Source organism: Notolabrus celidotus, chromosome 17 (assembly GCF_009762535.1).
Source record: "Notolabrus celidotus isolate fNotCel1 chromosome 17, fNotCel1.pri, whole genome shotgun sequence".
In the NCBI taxonomy this organism is placed as follows: domain Eukaryota; kingdom Metazoa; phylum Chordata; class Actinopteri; order Labriformes; family Labridae; genus Notolabrus; species Notolabrus celidotus.
In genome coordinates, this window is record NC_048288.1 from 18674062 (window position 1) to 18701329 (window position 27268).

The following is a 27268-nucleotide window of genomic DNA, read 5'->3' on the forward strand; positions in this document are numbered from 1 at the left end:
AACGTGACAATGACGATATGTTCACAGGTGTGATTCACAGTGGCACACTTGCAGTTTGTCTCAAATGTTTTTTCATCGGAATTTTTGCACAGAGAAAAAATAATCAGTGTGTAACCTGCAGGGTGTCATCACACTCAGTATTTATTTACAGCACAGACTGAATATAACCATCGGCTCACATGTGACTGCTGTGAGAAGCATTCATTAAACCTGTTTTTATTTCAGTTTGCTGCTCGTACCCACTCACCTTGATGGAAGGACGACACTGTAACCACTTTATGAGAACATAAAAGCAGAATTCTTTTAAATATTATTTTTAATGCTGTGGTTAAATAAAATGCAGCCTTGCAGCAAATTAAAGGATACATTTTTTAACTGTTTTATAATGCTGGTTATTATTGAAGGTAATAATTATGCCACCATCTGTTCCCATTGTGTATGCGTGTGTGCATGTGTGTGCTGCTTGTGTTTATATGTTTGGGTGTGTGAATTTAAAAAAAGGATACAACAGTTAGCTACAGCTCAGAGTATGCATGTGTGTATGTATTCATTTCAAGCTGGTGTCGTTGTTCAAATAATGCACAACACTCTGTGCCATGCACACACAGAGGGTTAAAGAGGACATGACTTTCTCTGAACTGGAGCTGAATGTAAAACTGTGTTCAAGAATGAACTAACTGATAATGTTGCTGAGTCCTGTATAGAAAAATGAAACCAATTCAGAAAGGTGTGTGTGTGTGTTATATGGTGCTGATCTCTCTGAGCGTGTGTGTACGTGTTTATGCATTGCTGATAGTCTGCAGGAAAACAGGCCTGCTTGATATTTACACACAGCAGCAGCACCGTCTGGCACTGATGACGGCTCCCACACGGCCCCAAAAAACAGTAATAAACACGAGAGACAGAGTGAGAAAACTGACGGAGAGATACGGAGTGAAGCCGAAGAAGTCAAACATGGCAGATTATATGAGACGCAGCGATTCATAGATGGAGATGGGAAGAAAAGTAGATGATTGTTTGCATTACTTCGCTACAATTATAAGAAATGATCTCTCAAGTCCTCATCAGACTACATCTTGATGTTGTTTACATTTTTTTAAGTTGTCAATTTAAAACATCAGCTATACTAGTGCACATCATTTTCTCTTTCTTATCCCTGTTAAGTGTTGCACGCGCTGCATAAGCATAAAGGAGTATTAGCTTAGACTGTAATAAGTCCATTAGTAAAATTACAGTACTTAAGCAAAAGAGAAGTATTTATCAAGTTGCTTTCACCTTATAAAAACATTTTGGCACCCTTGTATATTTACTCTCAGACAGGTTGAAAAGATCTATGATGGCAGGCTTGCTTTAACATCCAAACCATTAATAACCATACACATCCGAAACAGTTGTTTTCTTCTCATGAGGGGAGCACTGAGAAAGTTTGACTTTTTTACTAATCTGCATCATGATGGTGTTGTTTCAACAAAATCAGAAGATCAGGGTACGATCCCTGGTCTGCCATCCACATGCTGAAGGTTAAGACACTTCACCTCCAAACTGCGGTGGCTGTGCCAGCAGTGTGTGAATGGGAATCACTAATACGGATGGGCACTTTACATAGCAGCTTCTGCCATCTGTGTATGAAGGTGGTGTGAATGGATGAATGTTACATGTAATGTAAAAGTGCTTTGAGTGGTCGTATGACCAGAGAAAAAAGCTATATAAACACATTTACCATTTTCTGTTTATAGTGAAACTGAGATTCACCAAAAACAGATAAAGGAAGCCTCAATGTATCTTACTATGTACAGTGAAACAGACTCAGAAAAAATGATTAATATTCTGTCCCCAATGTGTGTCCGTTCACAAATCGACAGATAGCTTACAGATGAATAAAGAGAAAATTCAGAGGCTGAAGTAAAGTTCAATGTCCTTTACTGTTGTCATCATTTTCGTGAAGGTATTCATTGCTGTACAACTGTAAGTATACAAAAAGAGTGAAAACAGAAACAAGTAAATACAAGTAACAGTTTTTGCGTACGAATATTACAAATAAGCAGCACTTCAGTAACAATATAAACTGACAATGCAAATGAACTTACAAGCGAAGCTTTCCAAGGCACATCAAAAGGAGGAAAGAATGAGGTTGCTGCAGCTGTCTGCTGTCCATGTGCTGATGGCTTCAGCTTCTCCTGACAGGCTCGATCATGTGATCAAGCAGAGTCACATGACTTAACTGGCCAATGAGAATAGTGGAATGCATTACACCACAAAAAAACAATACCTTTACACAACCAGTAGGGGGAAACTAAAATACAAACTTCTTGCAACACATTACAATTAACAAAGTCTCTTTGTAATTTACTTGACAGTGAAACTGAGACTCTCCAAAAACAGATGAATGGTGCTCTTCTTGGGGACATAATAAACTAAGCTGTCTGTTTTGCAGACAAATCCGGAAGGGTGAATTTTACTTCTCTCTTGATCTGAACACACGGTCACTTCTCAAGTTGCTGACTTGACTGTGCAGTGCTCGGAAAAGCAAGTCAAGTAATTGCTCCCTACACCAGAAATGAAGAGAATTTGGCCATCATTTCAGAAGGGATAAATCATCATCAGGTCACTGTTGCGAAGACTGGTGGAACTCTGAGTACTTTCCATTCAGAAAGCATGGAGACGAACAGGACAAAATAAAAAGATTTGAGTTATGAATACATATTTTCATAAAAAATGTGATAAAAGGTGGAACACATAAAATTGTATGCAGCCAAGTTACAACTGACCTGTAGATACAGTTAAACCTGTAATATAAGGAGCATTTCGACCGGAGGAACTTTAACCCGGAACTAGGGACTTTACCCCTGAAGTATATGCGTTTCGACCGGTGGAACGAGGGTCTAAATTTAGTTCAGGGGTAGATAATCTAACCCCTGTAAGGCCCCTGCTAGGGGGGTAGTACTTTTCAAAGGTCCCAGGGCTTTTGGGGGGCAGGGCATGCAATGCTGAACATGTCTGATTGGTAGATTAACCGCAGTGTTTTTATTCTGCCCGCCATCCACAATAAAATCACACACATCTGTGATTCACTTGATTTCTCTTTCTTTACTTTGTTCTAATTGTTTTGTATGTGTGTGTACTTTTCAAAAGAAGAAGCTGTGATTCACTTGATTTAGAAGCTTGTAACAGTAGTCTTCTCTCAGCCCACTGCAAATGCATGTTAATGTATGTTACGGTTTTAAAAGTGACCCTGTAAACTGGAGACCTTCAGCTGAATGTAACAGTGTTTGTGGAGTTTACTCAGCTGTTAAAACACAGAGGGAGTTTTAAGATTCCATATCCTCATCAGATATTTAATGATTGTCTAAAGACGTTTATGAGGGCTGCATCCGGCTGAAAGTCGGCAGTTAACAGGGTCGCAGTTTAAACCGAAACACCAGCGATCTCCGCCCAAGGTTTTTGAGTTAAAAAGGGTTTTAAAGCCGTGTTGAAACGTCTTTGCTGTTCTTGTTATCTCCTCTCACGTGTTGATTCAGTGAATCCCTCTGTGATGAAATATAGCACCATCTAAAACACAGCTGAGTCTCTTCCATGCTAACAGACTAACTGTTGTGATACCTGCCTGTCCATCTTCTTCTGTGGTGTCATCTGTGATGGATGGCATTCGTCTTTGTTTTACTGCCCTTTACTGGTCTGGTGGTGTAGTGCCTTTACTTTTTATTTCCTCCATGTTTGCACAATCTAACCGGGGCTTCGGCCCCACAGTTGAAACGCAGACAACAATGGGGGGCACAGATCCTTTAAGTTCAGGGTAAAGTTGGTCGAAATGCACCTATAGTGTAAGTGATGCTTTATCAGAAATTAGCTAGTCCCCTCCAAAACAGCAGCTCTCAGTTTAGTCCTGTGAAATGCGTTCAGACTTTTTTTTACAGTTCTTGTTGGTATTTCAGACCCTGACCAAATCTCTCATCAATGTTCCAGCACAGAGCTCTCCAGACTGAGTTACACAGGCAGAGGTAAGGTCTGTAGACTGAAGACTTAATACTCGTTTCCCTTCTCTTAAATTATCAGTGACCATAACTTGTTTTTCCATTGTTTTTTCAACAACACAGAACTCAGTGAAAGTCTCAATCCTCTTTATCTCATCTCAGAGCATCCTGCAACCATCATTCAGCCCTCTCTCAGCTCTGTGATGCAGGCTCACGTCACTCTCTCACAGCCATCTGTCACACTGGAGCTCCGTCCTCAGCTGGAGGTGGATCAGTGCTGGATGCAGACTGGCCCCGGCCAAGGTGGAGCTGCCTGGTTGGTGTTCAGAGCAGCGTCTAACCCCCCCCCCCCAACAGAGCCAGAAGCACTGACTGCACTGTCCTGCACCGCTCATCTTTTGTGTGTGAGACCAAGTCCAGCTTCAGCAGCGGCAGGTAACCAAGCAGCAGATGGCCGAGAAGACCACCACCCACACACATACACACACACGCACACAAAAGTCCTGCACAAGCATCTTTACATAGAAGCAACATTCACAAACATATGGTGTGTGTCTTGTACACTATTGTACATCATTTTCCAGCATGCTCTCTCCTCTCTCAAACACACAGCACTGTTAGCATTCACCTTTTCTGCATTTACTCTCTCTATATTTAGAAGTGGGGTTACTTTGCTTTTTCATTATCAGCATGAGAGAGCAGCAGAGACCCTCCATTTATCCCCACATTCATTCACACCTTTTAGCCAATAAGAGAGTGAGAAACAGCCCCCAACAGGCTTCAAGTTATTTCAGGCCTGTGGAGGAGAACAGCAGCAAAACACGGCAGTAACACCACGACAGACATTTAATGAGAGCTACTACCCTTTAAGGACAGAAGGCCTTATTTTAGACTCAAAGTCACTTCTGGGCGCAGAGATCAGTCACCAAATAAAGGCCTAAAATAGCCAAAATTAGACTCTTATGTGTGATTGATGTACTGTTAAGAGAAGAGCACCTAATGAAAGTCTTCTTCTAGGAATACTTAGCGCTCTGTTATCTGATGACTTTGACGTTAAAAATCTATTAAGAGTTTGTACAAGACAGTCTACAATTAGGAGGTTGTTATATAGCAGATTGGAACCATGACAGGGTAAGAAGGGCCCCTTTGCCAAGCAAAGATGTCTTAACTCACCCTGAAGAGGCTCCAATCCAATATGCTCACTTTATATTATCTCACTTACAACACAGCTACTGGTGGAGCTGTGGCATTGACATCCTTAACCACAACCCACATTTACCTTGTTTCTAAAGCGTCAAAGCCCCCTCAGGTGGGTCCAGTCCACAACAGAACAGATTCTTGTGTGGGTTTGACGCAGACACTCACAGTTATGGAAAGTTCAATGACTCTTGTGTTAATGTTTGTTATGTTTCCTCTCACTGTTCCTCCTCTACTTGGATAATACGTGCACACAGCACTACATGATTCCCATTGGTCGACAGAGCTGTCAATCATGGTGCTATTCCTTTTTTTATGATATGATGATATGAAATATGATAAGTATAACTAACGACAGAATATATGTTTGAGAAACATTTAGTCGACCTGTATTTTGATTTTATAGTTTGACCCATGTCCCTACTAATAACATGGAGGAGGTGGAACGTATGACCTGTACTGCAGCCAGTCAGCACAGCAAGCTGTAAATATGTTGGCATCACTTTTGGGGAGCTGTCATGTCACCAGGGCATAAAATGAACACCCGCCAAACGCCAATGGCAGGTAAAAAATTAGTTTGGCGTGTAAAACAAAAACATACATCCGCCAGTTGCCGATGGAAAATTTTGTATTGCATGTGATGTTTTGTTTTAATACTTTCGCCCATTTCTGCGAAAGTACTGGAGTTCTATTCATTCCCTTTGCTTGAAGAAGCATGGAGGGAAAAACATTTCGAGGAAGATGTGGCGACACATTCCTGGCATGAAGCCACCACAAACAAAAAGTTTGTGGTGTCCAGTTGATGTTTTTTTTATTCTTTTCCCTTTTTCTGTGGGTTAAACAGAATGTTCCTGTTAAAGCTGTGAGACAGACATTTGGCTCACAGTCAATGCTAAAGGTTGCACTTTTGAATATTTCTAATACATGATGATGCAGCAGTCACCCTGAAATGTGTAACCTAGTAGACAAAAGTATAACCTGATAAAATAGCAGTAATCTAATTGTATCTGTACATAACTATATTATTTAAGTGATGCTTAAGTTGGATTTTCATAATAAAAACGTATGGTAATTATTTTAAATCAAATACGGCATGATTTTTTTATTTGGTCGGTGAAAAATATCTTTGGCCGGTGAATTTTTGAAGGTCACTAGCCAATGGCAGTTGAGGTAAAAAGTTAATTTTACGCCATGCATGTCCCCCCTCTTTTACCACCCACACAGTGTATGCCATAAATGTAAATGCAAAATCTCTTAGTTTTAGGACATTTAAAGATAATGATTTTTGATACTAATATCAATATAAATAATGATACTAATATTGTGTAATATTTAAGGAAATGTTACACAATCTAAATTTGCTGTCGATTTTTGCTTGTTTTTCTTAACAGCCTCATTAAAGGATTGCTGTATAAACAAACTTATTTCATAGATAGACAGATAGACAGATAGATAGATAGATAGATAGATAGATAGATAGATAGATAGATAGATAGATAGATAGATAGATAGATAGATAGATAGATAGATAGATAGATAGATAGATAGATAGATAGATAGATAGATCTTTATCTGTCCTTAATAAGGAGATTTGTTGTCACCGTCTGTACAAGAATACATGTGTAAAACACAAATAAACAATAACATCCGCCCAGCCTCACAACAATGCTGCACATCATCCCACATATATACACACTGGACACATATGAACACACGGGACAAATTACATGGAGATTTTATTTAGCACTGCTATGGCTGACGGGACAAAGCTTCTGCCAAACCAGGCGTGCCTACAGTATGGGGATCTGTATCTGCGGGGGTATAAGGGGTCCAGTGTTATAGTGCATGCTCTGCGTATGATGACTGTTGTTGAGGTCAGACAGGTTGGGTGTGGGGAGGCGGATGATTTTGGTGGTGCGTATGAGTTTGTTTTTGTTGGAGATGGTTAGCATGTTGTAGTAGCAGGGGGAACAGTAGAGGAGATTGGGTTGGATGATTCTTTGGTACAGTAACAGTAGAAGGTGGGGGGCGACAGAGAGTGCGGCTGGCAGAGAGTCTTTGTTGGCAGGGTTTGTGAATGTCATTGGTGTGTTGATCAAAGTTAAGTTTATTGTCCAGGGTGAGTCCGAGATATTTGAAGTGATCCACTATTTTGACTGCGTGATTGTTGATATCATATCATACATTCTTATCATAACAACAAGACAAAGTCTTAGAAGAAGCAATGTATATCTTTATTATGTGCTATGTACATCATTTACAGTATGTTACAACAACAATAAACAGTAATGCTACACAGTTAAGATTGCACAGTTATAGAGTCAGGCCACAGCGGTCGGTACCGTGCTGATGAGACCAAAAAAATAAAAAAACAGCATATGGAAAGTACAGAGAACATCTTTGGCTTTAGAGGAGGAAAAAAAACAATACAAAAAGAGCCAGAGTACAGAGAAAACATTCAGTCAGAGGAGGATGAATTATCACTAGGAAAAACAAAGACAGAAGTATTATAGGACATATTTTCAGTTCAGGTTACTGCAGAATTGCTTGAGGAGATTGTTTCTTTGAACCCTGCTGAGCTGAGACATGTCCAGCCCTGAATCCTGTCAGAGTTCGTTGTGCAAATACAGAGCATGTCTATGCATATGGAAAAAAAAATTCTGCACATGTAAGAAGTGACAGAGTTAATAAACCATATTTACATGGTGGCGATTTTCCAGTGACGTCACACTCAGCGTTGGAGATGTCTGTGTAAAATGGGGATGTTCTGAAGCAACTAATTTCCCCATTATTCAAACAGAAATGTGACTCGAGATTAACTGACCAGTCTTAAGGTAAGAAAATGCTCAAAATCTAACACAATTTTATGTAACACTGATAAAGACAGGAGCAGGTAAACAATGTCAGATTGGTTTGCAGAGTTATTGTTATTTTTATGACTAATAACCCTATGGACAGAGTGTGACACCCTGTGAATACGGTTTATTCACTCTGTAACTGCCACACGTTTATCAGTCTATTAATTTATAATAAATTTTTAATCATCCTCATTTTGCAGCAGTTGTGTAAAGAGACTCATGCGCCTCTCTCCTCCACTCCTCATAATCCGCTATTCTCCTCCCGCCAACATACAGCAGCTACAGCGCTGAGGTGAGGCACAGCATACAGACAGAGATTGGACAAAAGATGGATGGAGAGGGAGAGCAGTAAAGAGAGAGAGAGGAAGTGACACGGTGAGATAGCGGCGGAGCGAGGGGAGCCGACAGAGAGATGGATGCAGCGGGGTCGCCGAGGTGAGGAGATGCTGTAATGATTAGATCACAGATACCCTTGAGCCTTCCTCCTGTGCACAGAAACCTCGGACCGGCTCCGAGGGGAGGAGGAAGGCCTGCGGTCATAAATGTAATCTCAGAATCCTGTAATCTACTCCTCCTCCTCCTCCTACTCCACCCTTAGATGGTGGAGGAGGTGAGCAGGAGTGGATTACAGGAGTCGGAGATTACAGAAGAATACTCTGCCTCTTCACTTCTCCCCTGACAGGAGAGGAGCTGCTGCTCAATTGCATCAGTGAGGACAAAGATTTCCTGAAGATGTTCTAAACTTAATGTTTGGCTGTTGAGAGGCTGCATGAGGAAGGAGGTACAGCATCATACAGCACAAGAAGCTACAAAGATATCTGATACTGGGAAAAATCATTTCAAATACAAAGAAACTTTGGAGCATTTTCACATGACTTCCAGTAAAAGCCCCACATGTAAGAGTTCAGTCTGGTGACTTTTCTTTAAAGAAATCTGTGTCTAAGTGTCTCTTTCAATCTGTTCACCTCCTCATCAGATGATGTCATCTCAGAACTTTAGTGAGCTGAAGGTTAGACAAGAGGAGAAGTGTTTAGCATGCTTCCATCTAGTGGTCAGTTAGTGACACTGTGGAAAATGTTGGAAATATGGGGGGACTTCATGATGCAAAAATACATGAATTTCACTCTTTTTCACACATTTTTTCAGTCCAACAGTTTAACAAGACGAGGCAGAATAAAAGCTTTTTCTAAAAATATAACCTTACTGGGGTTTTCTAACATAATAGCACCATTTAGCTCACACATAAAGCATCTCTTTACAATAAAATCTTCCTTCAATTCACAAAATGTATAAAGACATGGCAGGGGAGGATGACAGCTTTAAATGGAGGGCTGTTATAAACACAGCATCCACTATTAAGCCGTAATGATTTATCTCTTGATCTGATAGAGGCGTTAAAACACAAATTAAGAGCTGAGAGTTTGGATTGGAGAAAGCTGCCTCTCATTGAAACACTCCACTGTGACAGATTTAATGTAATGTACACTGCATGTTACATAAATAGTTTCCCTTTACAGGAAATAGATGGATGCGTTTTAAAATGTCATGCGTAGGTGTGTGAAAGTCTGGCTGTGTTTCCAACGTTCCTCCTCACTCCTCAGATACAAAGAGAAATTGAAATAATGGTAGATCATCTTTATAAAAATGACTTGATTGAGGGAGTTTTCCCCCAAACAGAAATCACCAAACATGACTGAAATAAAAATCTCTCTATCAACATATCTAAACCAAGATAAGTGAAACTGTGAAATAAGGAATCACATCTTTAGTTTGAGATGGATTCGTTGCCATGCAAAGCTAACTGCTGGGGAGTTTCTGGCCTCGTCTCCAGACGACATAAGTTATCGTCTCACTCCGTCTGAGTCTGTATATCTGCATGTGGCGACATGACAAGGGTGTTTTTCTGTAAAGGTATTTATTCCCTCAAATGTGGGAAAATCCTCTTTCACTGTGGATTAAGGAGGCAGTGTGCATAATGTGAACAGGGGGTGAGGGTGGGACAGAGAGAGAGAGGGGGGGGGGGGGGTTGAGAGGGAGGACAGTTAGCAGGAGGACAGCTTATATCTGTTTGGTTTGTTTCAAGTGCTAATGCATAAATACCTTTTCACAATGTGAGGCTTTTTCATCCAAAAGGAAATCAGCTAAATTGCAAATATTCAGTGTTTCTGCAGAAACTGTATTCTTCAGGGAAAAAAACCTCTGAACCAGCAGCCAGATGCAAATTCTTCACTTGAAATCTGACAGGAATTTTTGCTGCAAAACCCGGTGGAAATGTTGCAAAGTTTGAATCTAAATTTTGCAAGAATTAAATAAATACAAATGCAACTTTTTGAATTCAAGACAAGCTAAGAATGCGAAGACAGAAAGATGGAAAACAGAAAAAAGAGGGAACAAAAAGGATGTCGGGCTGTTTCTCTCCTCTTTGTTTTCGAGGCAGGTAGCTTAGTGTGACTCCCCGACAAGCTGCTAATGCCTCCAATAAGATAAACCCTCGGCAAAGGGGCTCCTGTCACCGATAAGAGTCGTGGTATCGCTAACGGCAGAGACCAGTGAAAAGATGAGAGTCCAGGCTGCAGATAAAAAACGTAGGAGGAGGGAGGAAAATAAGAACAACAGCGATCAATGTCGGCTCTGTGCAGCAATGTTATCCCTCTATTACATCTTCTGTAAGAGTGTGTGATCATAATCTGAAAGAGGGAGAGGTGGGTGGTGTGTGTGAGTGGAGTGTGTATGTGTGAATCTGGGTCATCAAGTCATCAATAAGCACCTACATTAGAAAGAGAAACAGACTGAAATCCTTCACAGAGGAGGATAGGTGAAAGTAAGGGTCTGCTTTAGCTCACAGGGGCTGGATGGATGGATGGATGAGTGCATGAATGGAAGAGAGGAGTGTGAGTATCTTTTTTTGACAGCTTGGCGATGGTCGACTTGGCAGCAGGAACAGGTGGGAGTTTGGGGGCAGACAGGGAGGAGAGGAGGGTGAATTATGGATGGGTGAAGTCAGTGAGAGGAGGGAGGAGGCGTCTGGCGGGGGGCTTGTGTCCCGCTGACAGGCAAGCTGCTAGTTGGTGGAGTCACTTATCCACACAGAGTGCAGCAGGGATGATGGGGCAAGCTCTGCGGCGTGACATAGCCCTTTTCTCTGCTGAAGGCCTCAGAGACGTTTTCAGGCAGCAGATTCAACGGGGAGACTGAAAGTCACTCCGGAGAACACAACAGAAGCTCTCTGTCTCACTGCTGCAGCCCTTCTTCATTTATTTAACTCTCCTACTCGTGACGGACCTTCACTCCTCACCCTCCTCTACGTACGTGGACGGGAACCATCCGACCTGCAGAGGGACAGAGATGGGAAATAAGTTATCACAAACAATGGTTACTCATCAAAAACTGTGTTCAAGTATACATGACATGAAACCATATTAAGTCATATTCTGAGTTTGTTAGAGAATCATTGACAAGCTTTAAAGTAGCCAAAACACAGTTGCAGTACTGCAGACTCAGAGGGAGACTCCTCAGCACCACAGGTAGAGGAGGTGTTGACTGACCGCAGAGTGCCCCTGATAGTGCAGCAGATTCAGACTGCTGAGTTTACTTTGTAGACTGGACACTATGGATGATTCTGACCCCATTTTTGAATCACACGTCTGACTTTGAAGTCAACGGGAATTTCAGCACAATGGTGTGTCGTTTGCTGTGCAGCATACAGGGCCGGATCAGCTGCTCCTGACTGGGTGGGTGAATTTATGGTATGTCAGACCTCAAGAAGCTATATCTCTGTTTTCTATATTTATTGTTTCACACACTTTGAATAACAATTTGAGCCTTTCAGGGACAGAAACAAGAACTTTAAGTTGACACACTTTGGCTACGTTCACACTGCAAGGCTTAATGCTCAATTCTGATTTTTTGCTCAGAACCGTTTTTTTGTTTGTCTGTTCACATTACTATCTATAATGTGACCTGTATCTGATTCCAATGTGAACTGTTTGTGGCTCCGAACTGCCCCGCATGCCCAAAACAACAGTAACAATGACGTCACATGCAGCTGTTTCTCAAACGTAAACATGGAGGAAGTCAGCATCTTCGCCTTTGTTACAAAGTTTTTGTGCAGTGGGGGCCGGAGAATGAATGACCAGGTGCGGAGGAGGTCAAGTTTAAAGTAAAAGAGAGCCAAATTGCTTGTTTCTGCTTTTATGCTGAGCTGTAGCCGCAAATACGATTGAAAGGTCTATGTGGATGCGGACACGGAGTCAGGAGTGTTGGGTCTGCGACGTTAATAGTTTCACAGAGACAGAGTTTATTAAAAAACTTCCGGATATCAAGGGAAACTTCCAATTATATCTGTCAGCGGCTCTCCCCAAGACTCCTTCGGCAGGGCCCTCAATTGAGGCGCTCCATTGTTGCTATCCTCCATTTTTGCAAGGCTACCGCCGCGCAGAATTGTGACGTGTGTCGCTATAAAGTGATGGGGAAGTATCAAATGGGCATCAAGTCCGCCTTGGGCGTTCACACTGAGGTCACATTGAAAAAAATCTGATCTGTATCTGATTCAGGACCACAGATGGAAGTGGTCTAAATCTGATTTTAAAAAATCTGATTTGGGCCAGATTTGAGTGTTCACACTGCCTCTAAAAAATCTGACCTGGTCACTTGACCCCAAAAATGTTGGATTTGGGCCACTTTTGCCTGTAGTGTGAACATAGCCTTTGATCCATGAGAGATTATGTTGCAGGCATTACGGTCTGTTTACCTGCTGCAGGATGAGGAAATGTACTGCTGACACTCAAAAAAGTATTATTTAGAGTCCCAAACACCTAACAATTGGACCTAAGTTTAAAAAATGTAGAATTTACCTTTATTTGGACAGTCCACCAACTGTCTATGCATAACTTAGATCAAAAGTGAACATTTGTGCACATGTCTTTTGCTTTGACCTCTCTTCATGACGATAGGAGCTTGACATCACATCAAACTGATACTGTCAGGTTATAAAAATATAATCGGACTGTCAGTGTGTTACAGCAGACAGATTCAGATGGTCTCTCTCCAGCCTGCAGCAACGTGTCTCTTTCTGTTTTTTTATTAACTGGTTAGAGCTCCAGAGAGACTCTAACAGCTCTCTGCAGACTCTACATCCAGAGTTTAGTTTTCACCTGAGCACCATCCACACACACATCACAAACAGTCCTACATTTACCACAGCTGTTCACAACACAGACACATACACATAAACACACACACTGTAGTGCATGTGAGTGGGAGTCTATCTGTACATCTCCCTGCATTTAGAGCAGGCCTGATTATACAGTGCTCGTGGTATGCGACGGAAAAAAATGTATGTGCTTAAGAGAAACAAAACTGACAGAGGACACTAGGAAAGAGAAGAGTTGGAAAAATTTACATGACGGACTCAATATAAAACCAACTAAATCTGAAAGTCCCTTCCAGGCACCTGTAGACAGGAATATCTGCCAAATCGCACTTCTTTAAAAAGCTTGTTTAACTGAAACCTGGATTTAAGATATTTACAGTCTGAATTAAGACACAAACGCTCTTGAATTAACTAGAAAAATTAAAGTTCTAAAATTTTCTGCTCAGAATGGTGCTACAGCAGAGTCAACTAGAGCCCCCTGCCCATCTCAGCACCATGAGTTGGGGAGCAGAGCGACTGAAAGCTCTGCTCCCCAACTCTGGAACTCACTCCACCTGACATCAGATATATTGATTCTCTACCCCTCTTCAAATCAAAACTCAATACCCATCTGTTTCAGTCCGCGTTCACTGTTTAATTTCCACTGCTTCATTTTTAACTTGATATTACTTTGCTTCTTGTTTTTATTTATTTTATTGTGTTATTCTATTTTATTGTGTTTTAATCCTTCTGTAAAGTAGCCTTGAGTGTTAAGAAAGGCGCTTTTAAAGAAAATGTATTCTTCTTCTTCTTCTTCTTCTTCTTCTTCTTCTTCTTCTTATTATTATCATAGAGGCAAGAATTGGGGGCAACACCATAATTTCCTTCAGATTTTTCAGATTATCCATCTGTAGCCATCAAAGAAACAGTCTTCAGGCTGTTTGAGGTAGGAAAAAGAAGTGGTAGTTCTAACTTTTCAAGCTATGAAGCATTTTCGCTTTGGCAATAGAAAGCTATTATCGCTTCTCCGGGAAGTGGATAACTATCAGCCCATGGAAGAGTAGACGTGTTTTATTTGAATCTGTTGGTCGGATTCTCTGTTTCAAAAGCATCTTAGGAGTACTCACCCTGCTGTTGACCTCGCCCCTCCACCAGCCGTTAGCTCCTGACTTTGTGTAGATTTTCACCACATCACCCTCCTGTAGAGACAGCTCTCGCGTGTCACGTGAGCTGAAGTCGTACCGTGCTATCGCCACTCCGATCACCTTTGGAGTAAACACTGGAGAGACAGAAAGAAGAGGGAGTGTTAAAAAAAAAAGTGGTCCATATGAGGTATGAAAACATATGCTTGATAATTTGTGAAACATCAGATTTGGGATCAAAAAACACACATACACAAACACAGATGGACATGGGTGACATTTTCAGACACACTGAAAACCTGATGTCTCTTTAGAACATTTCCTGCAGAGGAAAATGTAGTATTACAACTTACATTTTTTTTCTTCAGAAAATGGTGTACCTCCATCGGCATGGTGTAAATTCTTAAATAGTATTTTTTGCCTTTATTGATACGACAGCTGAAGAAAGCCAGAAATGTGGGGATTATAGAGCGGGGGGAGACCCGCAGCGAAGGATCATGGCTGGGCGTTGAACCAGCAACCGCTGCGACAAGGTTTATAGCCTCTCTGAGTCGGTACCCTGAGTGTTTACATTTTTAAATAGTTGTATGTCATGTATTAACTACAAATGAGGTTTAATTCATTCATTTTAACAGGTTGCTTCACACAAAGCAGTTCTAATGGAGAAATTACAGACTTGCTACTTAATGTTTACATCTAGTTGCAGTATTGTCTCTATTGCAAAGCTAACTAATCCAATAGGCGAATCTAACGTCCGCAGATTTGAGTTGAATGATGTCATTTTCAGCTGAATAAAGATACATTAACAGGCGCAGATACATATTCCCCCATTTCCACAAATATAACTCAACACAAATCATTTTAACTTAAATATAAGGAGCTAACTAACTTGTTGCATCTGTTTAAAAGTAAGGCAGTCTCTCAAAATGACACAGATCAATGTTAATAATCATTTCAGCTATACTTCAGTTTCATTATTGTTTTCTTTTACTGTAGTCCTAACAAGGACCAAAAAAGTAGACCACATCACTCCAGTTCTTAGATCTCTACACTGGCTTCCTGTCTGTCAGAGAATATACTTTAAAATCCTGCTGATGGTTTATAAAGCCCTCAATGGTTTAGGCCCAAAATACATTGCTGATCTGCTGCTACTGTATGAGCCATCTCGACCTCTGAGGTCGTCAGGTACTTATCTGCGCTCAGTCCCGAGAGTCAGAAAGAAACATGGTGAAGCAGTGTTTAGTCATTATGCAGCACATACCTGGAACACACTCCCTGAAAGCTGTAGGTCCGCTCCAACTCTCACCTCTTTTAAATCAAAGACTAAGTCCTTTTTATTTGCCACTGCCTTCCTATCTTAGCTCATTTTAACTCGCTTTAAATGCAAATTTTAATGTAATTTTTAATATATTTCTAACGATCCTTTTCTTTTCTGTTTTATTATATTTGTCATTTTAATTGTCTTATTTTATGCTTGTCTGAATGTTCCCAGTGGTTCTAATGTTTTAATGTAAAGCACATTGAGTTGCACTCGTGTATGAAATGTGCTATACAAATAAAGCTGCCTTGCCTTGCCTGGCCTAGGATCTTGTTTTTTGTGGCCTGAGTATAATAAACAGAAAATCACTGCTGTGCACATGAGCACTTGGAGTGATAATGCCCAAGTTCAATTTTCAAAAATGATACTTTTACAGTCATCAAACCATGCTTATTTGCCTTATCTAAAACAAAGAAAAGCCTCTATATATAGTAAATATTCAGAAAAATGAATCCCTCTGCTATTTGAAAATGGGGGGAGAATTGCTTTGTTGTCTGTTTCTTCCTTATTAACAGTTACATCAGCTAATTTGTGCACAATGTCAGTGCTATCGATGTGTTTGTTTAACTTCAGACTCTCTGCCAAAAGAAGAGAGAAGCATTTAGCAATGCAGCCCATCTCATGAGTTGTAAAGGTTCGATTCATCTGTAGATATCTGACAGCTGTGTGTGTGTTTTTGTGTGTGTGTTTGTGTGCGTAAATATGTGCGCTTGTATAACTGAACACATCCTGACAGGGGTATAATAGACAGCAGTGGAGCAGGTTAGCTAGTTAGCACTGCTCCATCCAAGCCTGCAGACTCTGAGTGGTGGGTCTGACCAGGCTGAGCTGACAGGTGGAAATGGAGCATCAGACCTCTACAACCTAGCCTGGGGAGATGGAATCTCTAATATAAAGGAGCTGTGTGTTTGGACACCTTTACCTATACACTGACAGACAAGACACACACAAGCAAACACACACAAACACACACTCCAGACTCAGTCTGTCAGTCGCCGCTGCTTTCCCACTCCCTTGTATTTCCATGCTCAAATGGGCACCGACATACATAAACAGTACATACATGCATTATAAAAAAACAATCCCTTCTCCACACATGATGATATTTATGTGCACAACACTATGCAAGAGGTGAAATGGTGCAATGTGAAGGTAGATGTCAGATGTAAAAGCAGAGATTGAGGCGGTGATGAGATTGCACAGAGCTGCAGCCAGCATGCTAAGCAGCTCCCAACATGAAAGCAGAGAGAGAGAGAAAAATACAGAGACGGAGAAAGAGAGAGAAGAGATACCTGTACCTGACCAGAAGGGAGCAGAGGAGGGAGGTACAAAGCTGTAGCCGGCAGGAGATACAAAAGAGAGGCCGCAGAGCAATGGGGCTATAGCAGGGCAGGCCAGGCAGAGGGGGGGGGGCAGAGGTGAGAGGGGGAAAGGGCAGGGATGGGGGGATGGAAAGAGGAGAGAGAAGCAAAGGAGAAAAAAAACAAAGCATTTTTAAAAGAACCCAAACTCTGGTGTTTTTTTTTTACTTCAGAGGCAGAGAGAACACAGCTTGAGAGAAAACATAAATGGCAAGCAGAGGAGCTGTAGTGAGCAGGAAAACCATCCACCCAGCCGCTTCTTTTGATCTTAAATTAATTTAAACCCTAAAACACAACTGTGATTGGAAATGTAGAAACTGTAAGAAAATATCTGAAACCCTGTGCTAAATGTGAATCTATTTTTAACACTAACCCATTTTCTTTTACATTTGTTGGAGGTAAAATGACTAATAATGTTTGAGCTGCCAGACTCAATTGATAAAAACTGTAATTTAACCTCCCAGGAATCATGAGTTGCTGGTCTACCCCAGCCTTCATCCGTAGGTTTGTTTGTGAGACTTTAGTGTTTTAAGGAAGCAAATTGGAACTCAGCCTGTCAGGGACAGAAACAACAACTTCAACCCACTTTGATCCATCAAGGATTATTTTGCAGACATTTATCTGCTGTAGGAGGAATAAATCTAAAGGAGTAATCACAAACACACCAAACACATGTATAAAAAAAATCACTCAAATACCTCGAACACAAGTGCAATTCAACAGAATCAAATTTAACACACAGTTATGCCCTGTGTCCCAGCTTGCAGAATTTCTGGATTGGAATCTTTAATTTTCTTTCACAAGTTCTGGGGGTTAAGATTAAACCTGATCCCATATTGATCATCTTCGGGGTGTCGGGGGGCTCAGGAACCTCCAAGTTTCTGAACGCTGTCTTTTATCTTATGGGCTGCTTACTGCTAAGAAACTGATCCTCCTATTTTGGAAGAAGAAAGAAGCACCTACCCTCAAATTATGGTTAACGGAGATGACGGACACACTTCATTTAGATAGAATATGATTTTTTCTTAAACACAGACTCTGCTCTCCTTTTTGCAGAGCTAAAATTATCAACTTTTTGTACATCGTCAGGTAGCACTCCTTGGGAGGGTTGAGGGAAGGGGGAGGGTGGGTTAGGTATTGTTCTACTGTTAACTCTATGATGAAGACAGTTTTGCCTGATAATAAGGAATGAATAATCCAAATTAGTGATGATGTAGTCTGTGAGATCAGGCATTTGATTCCATGAAAATTGAATGTCGATGTGGATGCTTTGTGGAGATCTTGTTTTCCTTAATAAACATATTGAAACAAACAAAAAAAATACCTTGAACATTTGTAAGCTAAAATATTAGAGGTCAAATTTTTGGGTGTTGTTCAGATTCTGATTCTAGAATTGTGAATTTGAAGGTTAAAAACCAACACAGTGCTGCTGCTAGGATTCAGTTGAAATATGAAGTAATGACACATCTTGTTTGTGTGCATCATTAATGAAGGAAGACATTTTGACTTGTTCATTTAATTGGGAAGAACATGGAGTGAGCTCACAATTACAACATAGGGAGCAGATTTGCATATTTATAAAGACATTCATAAAGCTGTAACACAGCCACGACTGCAGAAACAGACAGTACTGCAAACAGACAGAAACATTTTTTCTCACATATTCTATTAAAGAACTTTCACACGGTATCTTAAATGTAAATACATTTTTGCATTTCTGAAACATGCAATGCCCACAGCTCATATTTGTAAACTTCATAAAGTCTGCATACTCATGTCATTGCCACAAGTACAACAAAATTGGATGGCAATCTTTCAGTGCAACAACCACACAGACTCGCTATATTGTATTTCTGTCCATCTTCCAGTATTTCTACTGACACTGGAATGAGCGTCCAGCATTGATCTGAATCCAAAAAAAGTCTTTGGCAGAATTAGCGCCTCGCTCTGAGGAACAGATCTCTAACCCTAAAGTCTCACTACTTTAGTCTTTAATGGTAAGATGGGGTCCAGCGGGTTATTTTTACTGGTCACAAAAGCCAGCGTGGCATGAGTTCAGTCAGGAGAAACTGTCTATGCTTTCTGAGCAGCAGGGCTGGGGAGAGACTGGATGCCAATGATTGATTGTATCCAAAACAGTTTCACTTGGCGACCACTTAAAGCCCATCCCTGTTGTAGGAGAAATCTTTTCTACATAAACAGTGGAAATCTCACATTATAATAAATGTGTTAAGAAGAGAACCACACAGCAAAACAAGGCTGCACACCTAAACTACTTCATGAAGGGAAAGGGTTAGGAACCTCGACGCCAAACACAAAAAATGCTCTACTACTGCAATGAAGTTTTGATCAAGACAACAAGAGTTGACTGACTGAAGAGTAGTTATGATTGATCACACCACCGGGGCATCTCTAGGGGGTAACCAGGGATGACATAGGGCCCCTTTCAAATCTGGCCACCTCAAGTGCTGCCCAAACTTCCTAAACTACCATTGGCTATTTGCCTTGTCAGAGGCGGGACTTATGCTAAAATCAACAGTGTCGACTGTGTTGAGACCAGTTACTGGTAGTTTTCTTAGAATGTATTTTAATGTAGCCACTTTTTTTGTTGGTATTTTTGATTGGAGAAAAAGATTCCTTAAAGAATTAGAAAATTAGAAACTTAGAAAATGTATTTGCTGCCACTCTGTTGTTACCTTTTATAAAAATATAACACCTGAATGATACTTAATTGTAAGAAGTTAAAGAAGATATGATTAGTGGAGACATGAAGGGTGAATAGATTATATGTGAGTGTTAGGGGTGGGAATCGAAAACTGGATCCGACGTAGAACTGGTTCCAATTGATCAATTCCATCGGAATTGTACACCTCAAATGTTATCGATTTTTCTTAACGATTCATTTCCCAGCACGACGTCACGTCACGTCACGTCGCGGTACGTTGCATTACGTCACACACTCTGGGACTAAGAACTCCTAGGTGTAAATACCTTAAATATGCTGAAGCATTTGTTGACTCGGCCTCGAAGCTTGGGGTTTGCGTCGGGCTGAAGTGGAGAAGGGTTCCATGTGAACATGTTCGATTTGGGGAGGCGAACCCCCGCCTACCTCTCCCTGTTCGGAGTCGGGACGCTTTCCCTTAGGCCCATTCGGCCGAAAATGAGGCACCGAGAGCGGGTAAAATATCTCCACGATGACCCCCAGAGGAAAAGAGTTTTTCCTCTCCAAATTCAAAGTCTTTTCATCCAGGCTTGAAAGGCCACGTCTGGACTCACACAGTCGAGAATGAGGTCAACCTATTGTTCAATATTTTCAAGTTGAATATGTTCATGTTCAGTCTTGGGCAGACATAATTTTGGAAAAAATAAAATGGTTCCTTTTGGTGCGGAAGACTGTGTAGAACTACTTTTTTCCCCTCAAAAAAATACTCAGGAATCATTAGGAGAATTGATAAGGAATTGGATTGATAAGCAGAATCAACAATGGCATTGACATTGATAAAATCTTATCAATTCCCAACCCTAGTGAGTGTGTGTGTGTTCACAAACTTTATGTCATCCCATGTGAGTCTGCTCCAGCTGGGCTGCCCCAGTAAGAAAATCTGGTGGCCCTTGATCACACAACTACCCACAGCTACATAAGAAAATCTATTTTCCATGTGACCTACACCATTAACTTTGTTGTTATCACTCATGTTTTGTTCATCATCGCTGCGACTCATGGCGTTCCCCAAATCAAAAGTTTCTGTCTGTGACTGGCACTAAAAAAAAAAACCCCAGCTCACTTAATGACAGATAAACGCCTGCACTTTATGAAAAATGTGACGCTCCAAACAATCCTATAGGCAGGTAAACGGCTCAGCTTATTGATATGCTGTAAGGAGAGCAGTGTATCTGAACATGAATACTAATCAGCACACTGAGAGACAGCACAGCAACCTCTGATGGTGTCGAGGTACAACAAATATAAAGAGGAATCGCCCTCATCTTCGGATAGACACCAAAACACCAGCTGCATTTTACACGCTTCATTTTTGTTAAACCTGATTTGTGCATACTGCAGCAGAATACACAATGTGAACTACACACACTCACTCACTCACTCACACACTCACACACTCACACACACACACACACACACACACACACACACACACACACACACACATATGCATCGTTTATGCTGCATTGTATCATTTCACAGGAGAGAGAAGATGAGTTTGAATCCAATCAGCGGCTCAGAGTCTCACACAGTTTGTTCCATGGACACATTAATTTATGTCTGAGTTAACTCTGGTGCCACTGTAGTTCGTACAAAACATCAAGCAGTCGCTTTTCTTTCACAAAGAGCTCCATGAAACATAAAACAAAGCGTAAACATTAATTAGCAGTCCTCCAGCAGATTTCAAGAAGATGGAAATCAAAACAGAGAGAGAGATTTAAAAGTGAGAGAAAATGAAGTGTGCACACCAGGAGGACGAGCAGACGAGACAGAGGACCTCACCGGAACAAAACTCGTTTAGACTGAAGCCGTCTCTGCTCGCTATTTGAAGCAGAGTCTGAACAACAGCTCCGAACAATCTGTTCACATTTTCTCGCTTTAACGTCATCGTCAGCAAGTCAAGACTCTCTCTGTTTCTACCCCCACAGTGTGAAACTCAGAAGAAATCTCATTCAGCCTCGGATGGTGACATGTTATATGTTTTCCATTAAACAGCAGATTGTAATGTTGCTTCTTGTCTGAATCACACACCACTTTATGTGTTTGTGTGACATTACTTAAAGTAGTTTCTGTGAGGTAAACCTTAAAGCAGCATGAAACCCTGGTTGTGGGAATCTGTGTTTTGGAGACTTGCTAGTACAACACAGTTTTAAGGTTGAATATTTTACTTATTATACATCTTGTATCAAATTAAAGCACCATACGGATATGTTGAAATCATGCTTTTGATCGTAAAAAAGTCTTTAAGCTGTCCAGACGGTGTTTTTCTCTTGGTGCCTCCATTGTTTTAAAGATGGTTTAAAGTTGAAAATAAAGTTTAGAATTTTAAAAATCCTGGTCAATTGTACTATAACACCATTACTTGAACTTCTATAAAAAATGAAGGTACAAATACTATTAGAAATTCATTTTACACGTTTATAAAGCAAATATTAGAGACTATTCAAAGCTTAAACTTTGGACACTGCCTGGTCCTGACCAGGTTAGCTTTGCTAAGTACGTTAACATGGTGATCTAGCCAGGTAAAGCAAATAGATTTTTTCCTTTGAATCTTGCTTCATAGGTCCCTGCTGAGGCTTTCATTTAAACTTTTTTTGCTTAAGTCACACGAAGTGTTGCTGACAATGCTATGAAATGCATTCAGTGCTTCAACCGCAGTGACTCCACCTACCGTGGCATCCTGCATATTAAGCGCAAGCGCTTTAAGTTGCAGTCCATCGAGTGTCCAATTTATTGTGGCTGCAGAAACACTGCAAACCACGTACACAGAGACTGTATTAAATATGAACGTAGTATCTGTGACGTCACCCATCTGTTCCTGAGCGCTGTTTTGAAGCCAATCGATGGCGGCGGCCATATTGGAAATGCAGAACTCAACCAGGCAGAATGTGACGTAAAGAGGCGGAGTTTGAGCCAACAGCTATGTGTTCCCGACCGGGAGTCAAGTCAGTCATGTCCTTATTTGGGCAAAAACTCGTAATCTTAATATCTACTGAACCGTCGCGTTTGAAAAAATTCACCCCCCTTACAGTGTGTACCGATAGAGAAATTAGCTACGTAGAGCCAAGCTGTTTTTTGAACCAGGCTGTAAACATTTTTACTAATGCTGTAAAGATTGTCTTTTTTGAATTGGTGTCTATGTGGTTTCCGGTGTTTCTGCAGCCAGCCTCAAGCGGATTCTCGATGAATTGCAGTTTATAACACTTCCACATGGGCTTCATGGTTTGAGACCGGAGGTTGTCGAGATGCAATAAAACTGTTTACAGCCTGGTACAAAAAAACGTTTAGGTCTGAATATCTAATTTATCTATTGCTTCACACTGTACAGGGAGTGAATTTTTTTATAACTGGTTATTTTTGAAGACATTAATTACGAGTTTTGCCTAAATAAGGGTATGGCTGACTTGATTGACAGACGGGCTAGCTAGCTCGGAGTTGAAACAGATGGTTGATGTCAAGGATACTATGTCCATTTATTTTGCAGTCAATGGTATTTACTTGCAGGGAGGGGTTTCCTCATCCCAGTGTGTCGACTCACAGGCACACACAAACAGCACCAATTCAGAAAGAAATATAATGCATGGAAGGTAGTCAGTGTCGTTGAATTTTCCTCGTCTTATGTATATGTATGTAAGAATGTTTAACTCCTGTATTCTTCCAGTCTAAGTGTCAGGGACAGAGTAACTTCTTTCCTATGTCAGCCGAGGCTGCTGGGTGATAGGCGAGATAGCACCAGTGTAGTAATCAAGGTCTCTCCCCCTGTTCCTGTCTTTATCTGTGTGTTGTGACCAACTTACTGTCTCCAGACTAGATCACAGCTCTTCCTCCCATTTGTTTTGTTTCCTATTGTCCAAATACGGTTATCAAACAGTAGTGTCGTCTTTAGGGAAATAAAGGTACATGCCTGGGGATTTGTCTGGCAGAACTGACTTGGCATTGCACTGCACACCCCTGCCTGTGTACTGTTATGCTATTTCTCCTTGGCCAAGTTCTACATAAACTATTTCAATGTAAGCCGTCAGAGTCTCCTGAGTCTTCTGTGTCACAGTCATCATAGTAAAACAGAAAAGAAAAAAACACTAAAGCGGGTATTAGACCGCTGATGTTGTTCTGAACGGGTCAATATTGTACTGAGAATTGTAGCATCCGAAACATCTACCAAAGCCATTTTCTGGGATGGCATCTGTTGTTATACTATGCATGGCTTTAGCTACTCCATCCCACACTGGTGTCCTTGATCACTGGTTTTAGAGTAGTAATAATGAGTTTTGTGAAATGTGTTGTGATTCTTCCAACCTGACATTATTAGCAGAGCCCCTCAAAGAAAGAATATGATTGATATTAAGTTATCTAAGAATAAACTCTTTAAACAACTTTTCATCACTAAAACATGAGACAAACTGAAACTCTATCAGACATGTCTGTGTTCACTCCTCTGTTAGTAGAGTGACGGAGCTCTGATGTTCTATCTGTTGCATCACTTCAAACCTGAACATCCTCTCATTAAAATCGAAGTTCAAAGTTACACACCTCACACCTGTTCAATTCAGAAGGGAGAGGTATCCTGCTGGAAGATAAATAACACCTCCAACACCTGAGTGCTGGTTAGGCTAATGACTGACAAAGTGACAGAGTTAAGAGGAGACAGCAGCTGGATGTAGAAATAATCTCTAATGTGCTGTGTTACAGTACAGCTCTGATCCTGCCGAGTGTTGCTGACAATAGCTGCTTTTTTTTTTTAACGTGTTGACAGGTTTAAACAAAAAGCTTATTCTCACACAGTTAAAAAAACACAGCTTAAATTTTCACCCCAACAGCAGTCAGACAGCAAAGCAGCAACAAGATAACAGGCAACTTTCTTGAGCTGTTTCTAACAGATTATAACGTGTGCAATGTGATGCTGAGGGCACACTAGAGGACTTTTAAATTTAACCTAATTAGATGACATGAGAAACCACAAACACACCTTCAGATTTGGATTTAGACATTCTCATAGAAATCCCCCACACTTAATAATAATCCAGGCAAGACACTGAACTAAATCTGTCTTTCAGAGCTAAAAACTTGAGTGAATGATCCAATATCTAATAATTATCTGCTTCCTCAAATCAGGGTCAATCTTGTACCTTTTTGGAGCTGTTGTAATCTATACAGTTATATATGCTACTATCTAGTTTATCTACAACCACAGAGAACATATTAGACCTGCTTAGGACTCTTTACTGATAAATAATCATGGAATAATACACAGTGAAAAATGTCACAGGGTAGGTTTTAATAGTGACTAATGATTGATGACATTATTTCCTCTGACATCTTCAGTGTTGATGGGACTCTAACTCTTTTCCTGTGTTGGCTAAACGTCCATAACAAATGTAATCAGATCTAATAACACGCTGAGTCCATTTTTAAACCAGCGTCTGACAGCTCAGTCAGAAACAATTACTGTTCCAGCAGACACGACTGTTTTTAACAAAAAATAAATACCTATCAGAGAGAGAGAGAGAGACAGACAGACAGAGAGAAACATAGAGCGAGTGAGATAGAGATAAAAAGAGAGAGAGACAGGGAAAGGATGGCGAGTGAGCAAACAGAGGAGGGGGTAAAATAAACACGAGCATGTTAGAGGGAAACAAACTAAAGAGTGGAAAGATGAAATATCAGCTGAGTCAGATCTTGCAGATTGAACGTGTGGCTGTGAATGACTTAAGTTTTAAAAACACTGTCAATGTCCACTCCTTAAAGAATTACAGATACATTTGTCTTTCAATTAAGAAAAACTTACAATTTTCCTGGACGTGTTGATCATTTTTCAGATCATTCAATATCATGGTTTGCCGATTTCTCTGTTTTTATGTGACTAGATTAAAGATCTTTGTTGTTTTTTTTCCTCTCAGGAGAAGTCGATCTGGTTTCTGAGGAATTGCCAACATTTATTCATTCACCATTATTATCATCAAAGTATTCAGTTGTGAGCTAAGCCATGAGAACACTACACTTAAAGGCTGGAGGTAACAATTATGGCTATTTTTAATCAACCCTTTGTTTTTTCTGGATTAATCTTAAAGCTGGATGTCAGAAACCAGGAGACATGTGTCCATCAGAGTCTCTTCAAATGTTTAAGTCTGTCGACACCTTTAAGAGATTCAGTTTACTGTCAGAAGGGGAAAGAAACGATAAAAATATGAACTGCAGCTAAATCCAGAAGTTTTTTTTTCTATAAAAACAAAGCAATGAATAAAAACAGAAAAAAAAATTGGAGCTAAATTAGAAGCTTCTTTGAGGAACATTTGGTTTGTGTTGATTCTGGCACCCTCTGTGGACACAGATGTACATCTTCTGTCTGCTGATTTTGTCCTGTACATGTGTAAGAAGTGTGTTGTCTCATCCCTCTTTTTTTTACAATAACAATGTCACTCATTGAGAATCTTTGCCATGAGGAGTTTAAAAAGTCTGTTAACCTCTTCGTCTGACACAGACGAAGTGTCAGCTGTTTTGGACATTTAAAATGATGATATAAAAAACAATAAATCTTCTACCTGATGGTCTGGTTTGATTTTATAGTTCATAAAGAGGCATCAGTATTCATTTCAGTCCATTTCATAAGCAACGAAGAACTTCTAACAGGAGCTTTGATAGTTGACAACCAAAAGAACATTGTTGTGAGACAAATAGTATGCTAGAAAACTTTGCTCCACCCACTGACTCAAATATGGTCAGTTCTGCCTCAATTTTTTCTGACAGTGTCAAATTAAAAGTTGCGTTGTTTGCATAATTTAAGTGTTGAAGTTTTGGACTGTTTTTATAATTCTTCTCTTTTACTCACTGTTGCTTCCCGAGCGGTTGAGTCGTTGCACACTAGCGTTCTCCGGTTCTCTGTAAGGAAACTGCAGTGTGGTATCCAGAGTCCTGAAACCTTCCCTGAGAGAGTGATGTTTGTAGTACTCAATCAGCTCCTGGACACACACACAAACAGAAGAATACATGATCAAAACAACAGATATAAAAAAGCGGTTAGTTGTGTGTTTACTTCATGTCATGTTTGTTGAATCAGTTTGTAAAACCAGATAAATGAGCCTTTCATGGGGGTGTTTTTCAGCTCGAATGACAGCTCTTTACACAAACCCATCTGAGCATTCACACATTAGTCAGCTCATAAAGAGTCAGCCTGACATTATTATTAACACATAATGGTTTCTTTTAACCCACTGCCACTCAAAAATAACTACATGCACTGTAATACAATGTGTTGTGAAAGCTGGTTGCTTGACGTGTTGAAACAAAGACAGAACTTTAATCAGGTTTTCTGACTCTAGAATATGCAGGTTTCTTTCTACGGTTTAAACACACAGTGGTTTTAAAGGCTATCCTTAGAAAAACTCTTTTTAACTTATGTGAAATATGCATCGTACAGTCCTGGCATAAATACAGCTTCTGAACCTTTCCACATTTATCTATAGCGCTGAGGCCCTGGGCCAGTATAAACACGTCTCTAATCATGGCTATTTTTGTGCACACTGCTAAAATAAAATTCAGGTTTTGACACTTCATTAGGCGCACACTCTGAT

General features: G+C 40.5%; 1 protein-coding gene and 1 long non-coding RNA gene across 2 annotated transcripts in view; both read right to left on the minus strand.

The window, feature by feature from the left end:
• Positions 1–1903: 1903 nt before the first annotated feature.
• Positions 1904–2687, minus strand: LOC117829203. The gene is made up of 2 exons (XR_004634574.1): positions 2088–2687; positions 1904–1963 (listed from the first exon to the last, which is right to left on the minus strand). It is a non-coding gene; the product is annotated as an uncharacterized LOC117829203 (long non-coding RNA).
• A 4693-nt stretch (positions 2688–7380) lies between these two features.
• Positions 7381–27268, minus strand: part of LOC117828622 (guanine nucleotide exchange factor VAV3) — a 139162-nt gene continuing 119274 nt past the window's right edge. Inside the window, exons 25-27 of the mRNA XM_034705803.1 lie at positions 26527–26656; positions 14285–14436; positions 7381–11355 (exon numbers count right to left, since the gene is read on the minus strand). Of these exons, the coding sequence (XP_034561694.1) occupies positions 11311–11355; positions 14285–14436; positions 26527–26656 (327 nt within the window). The 3' untranslated portion in view covers positions 7381–11310. The remainder of the gene's footprint in view (positions 11356–14284; positions 14437–26526; positions 26657–27268) is intronic.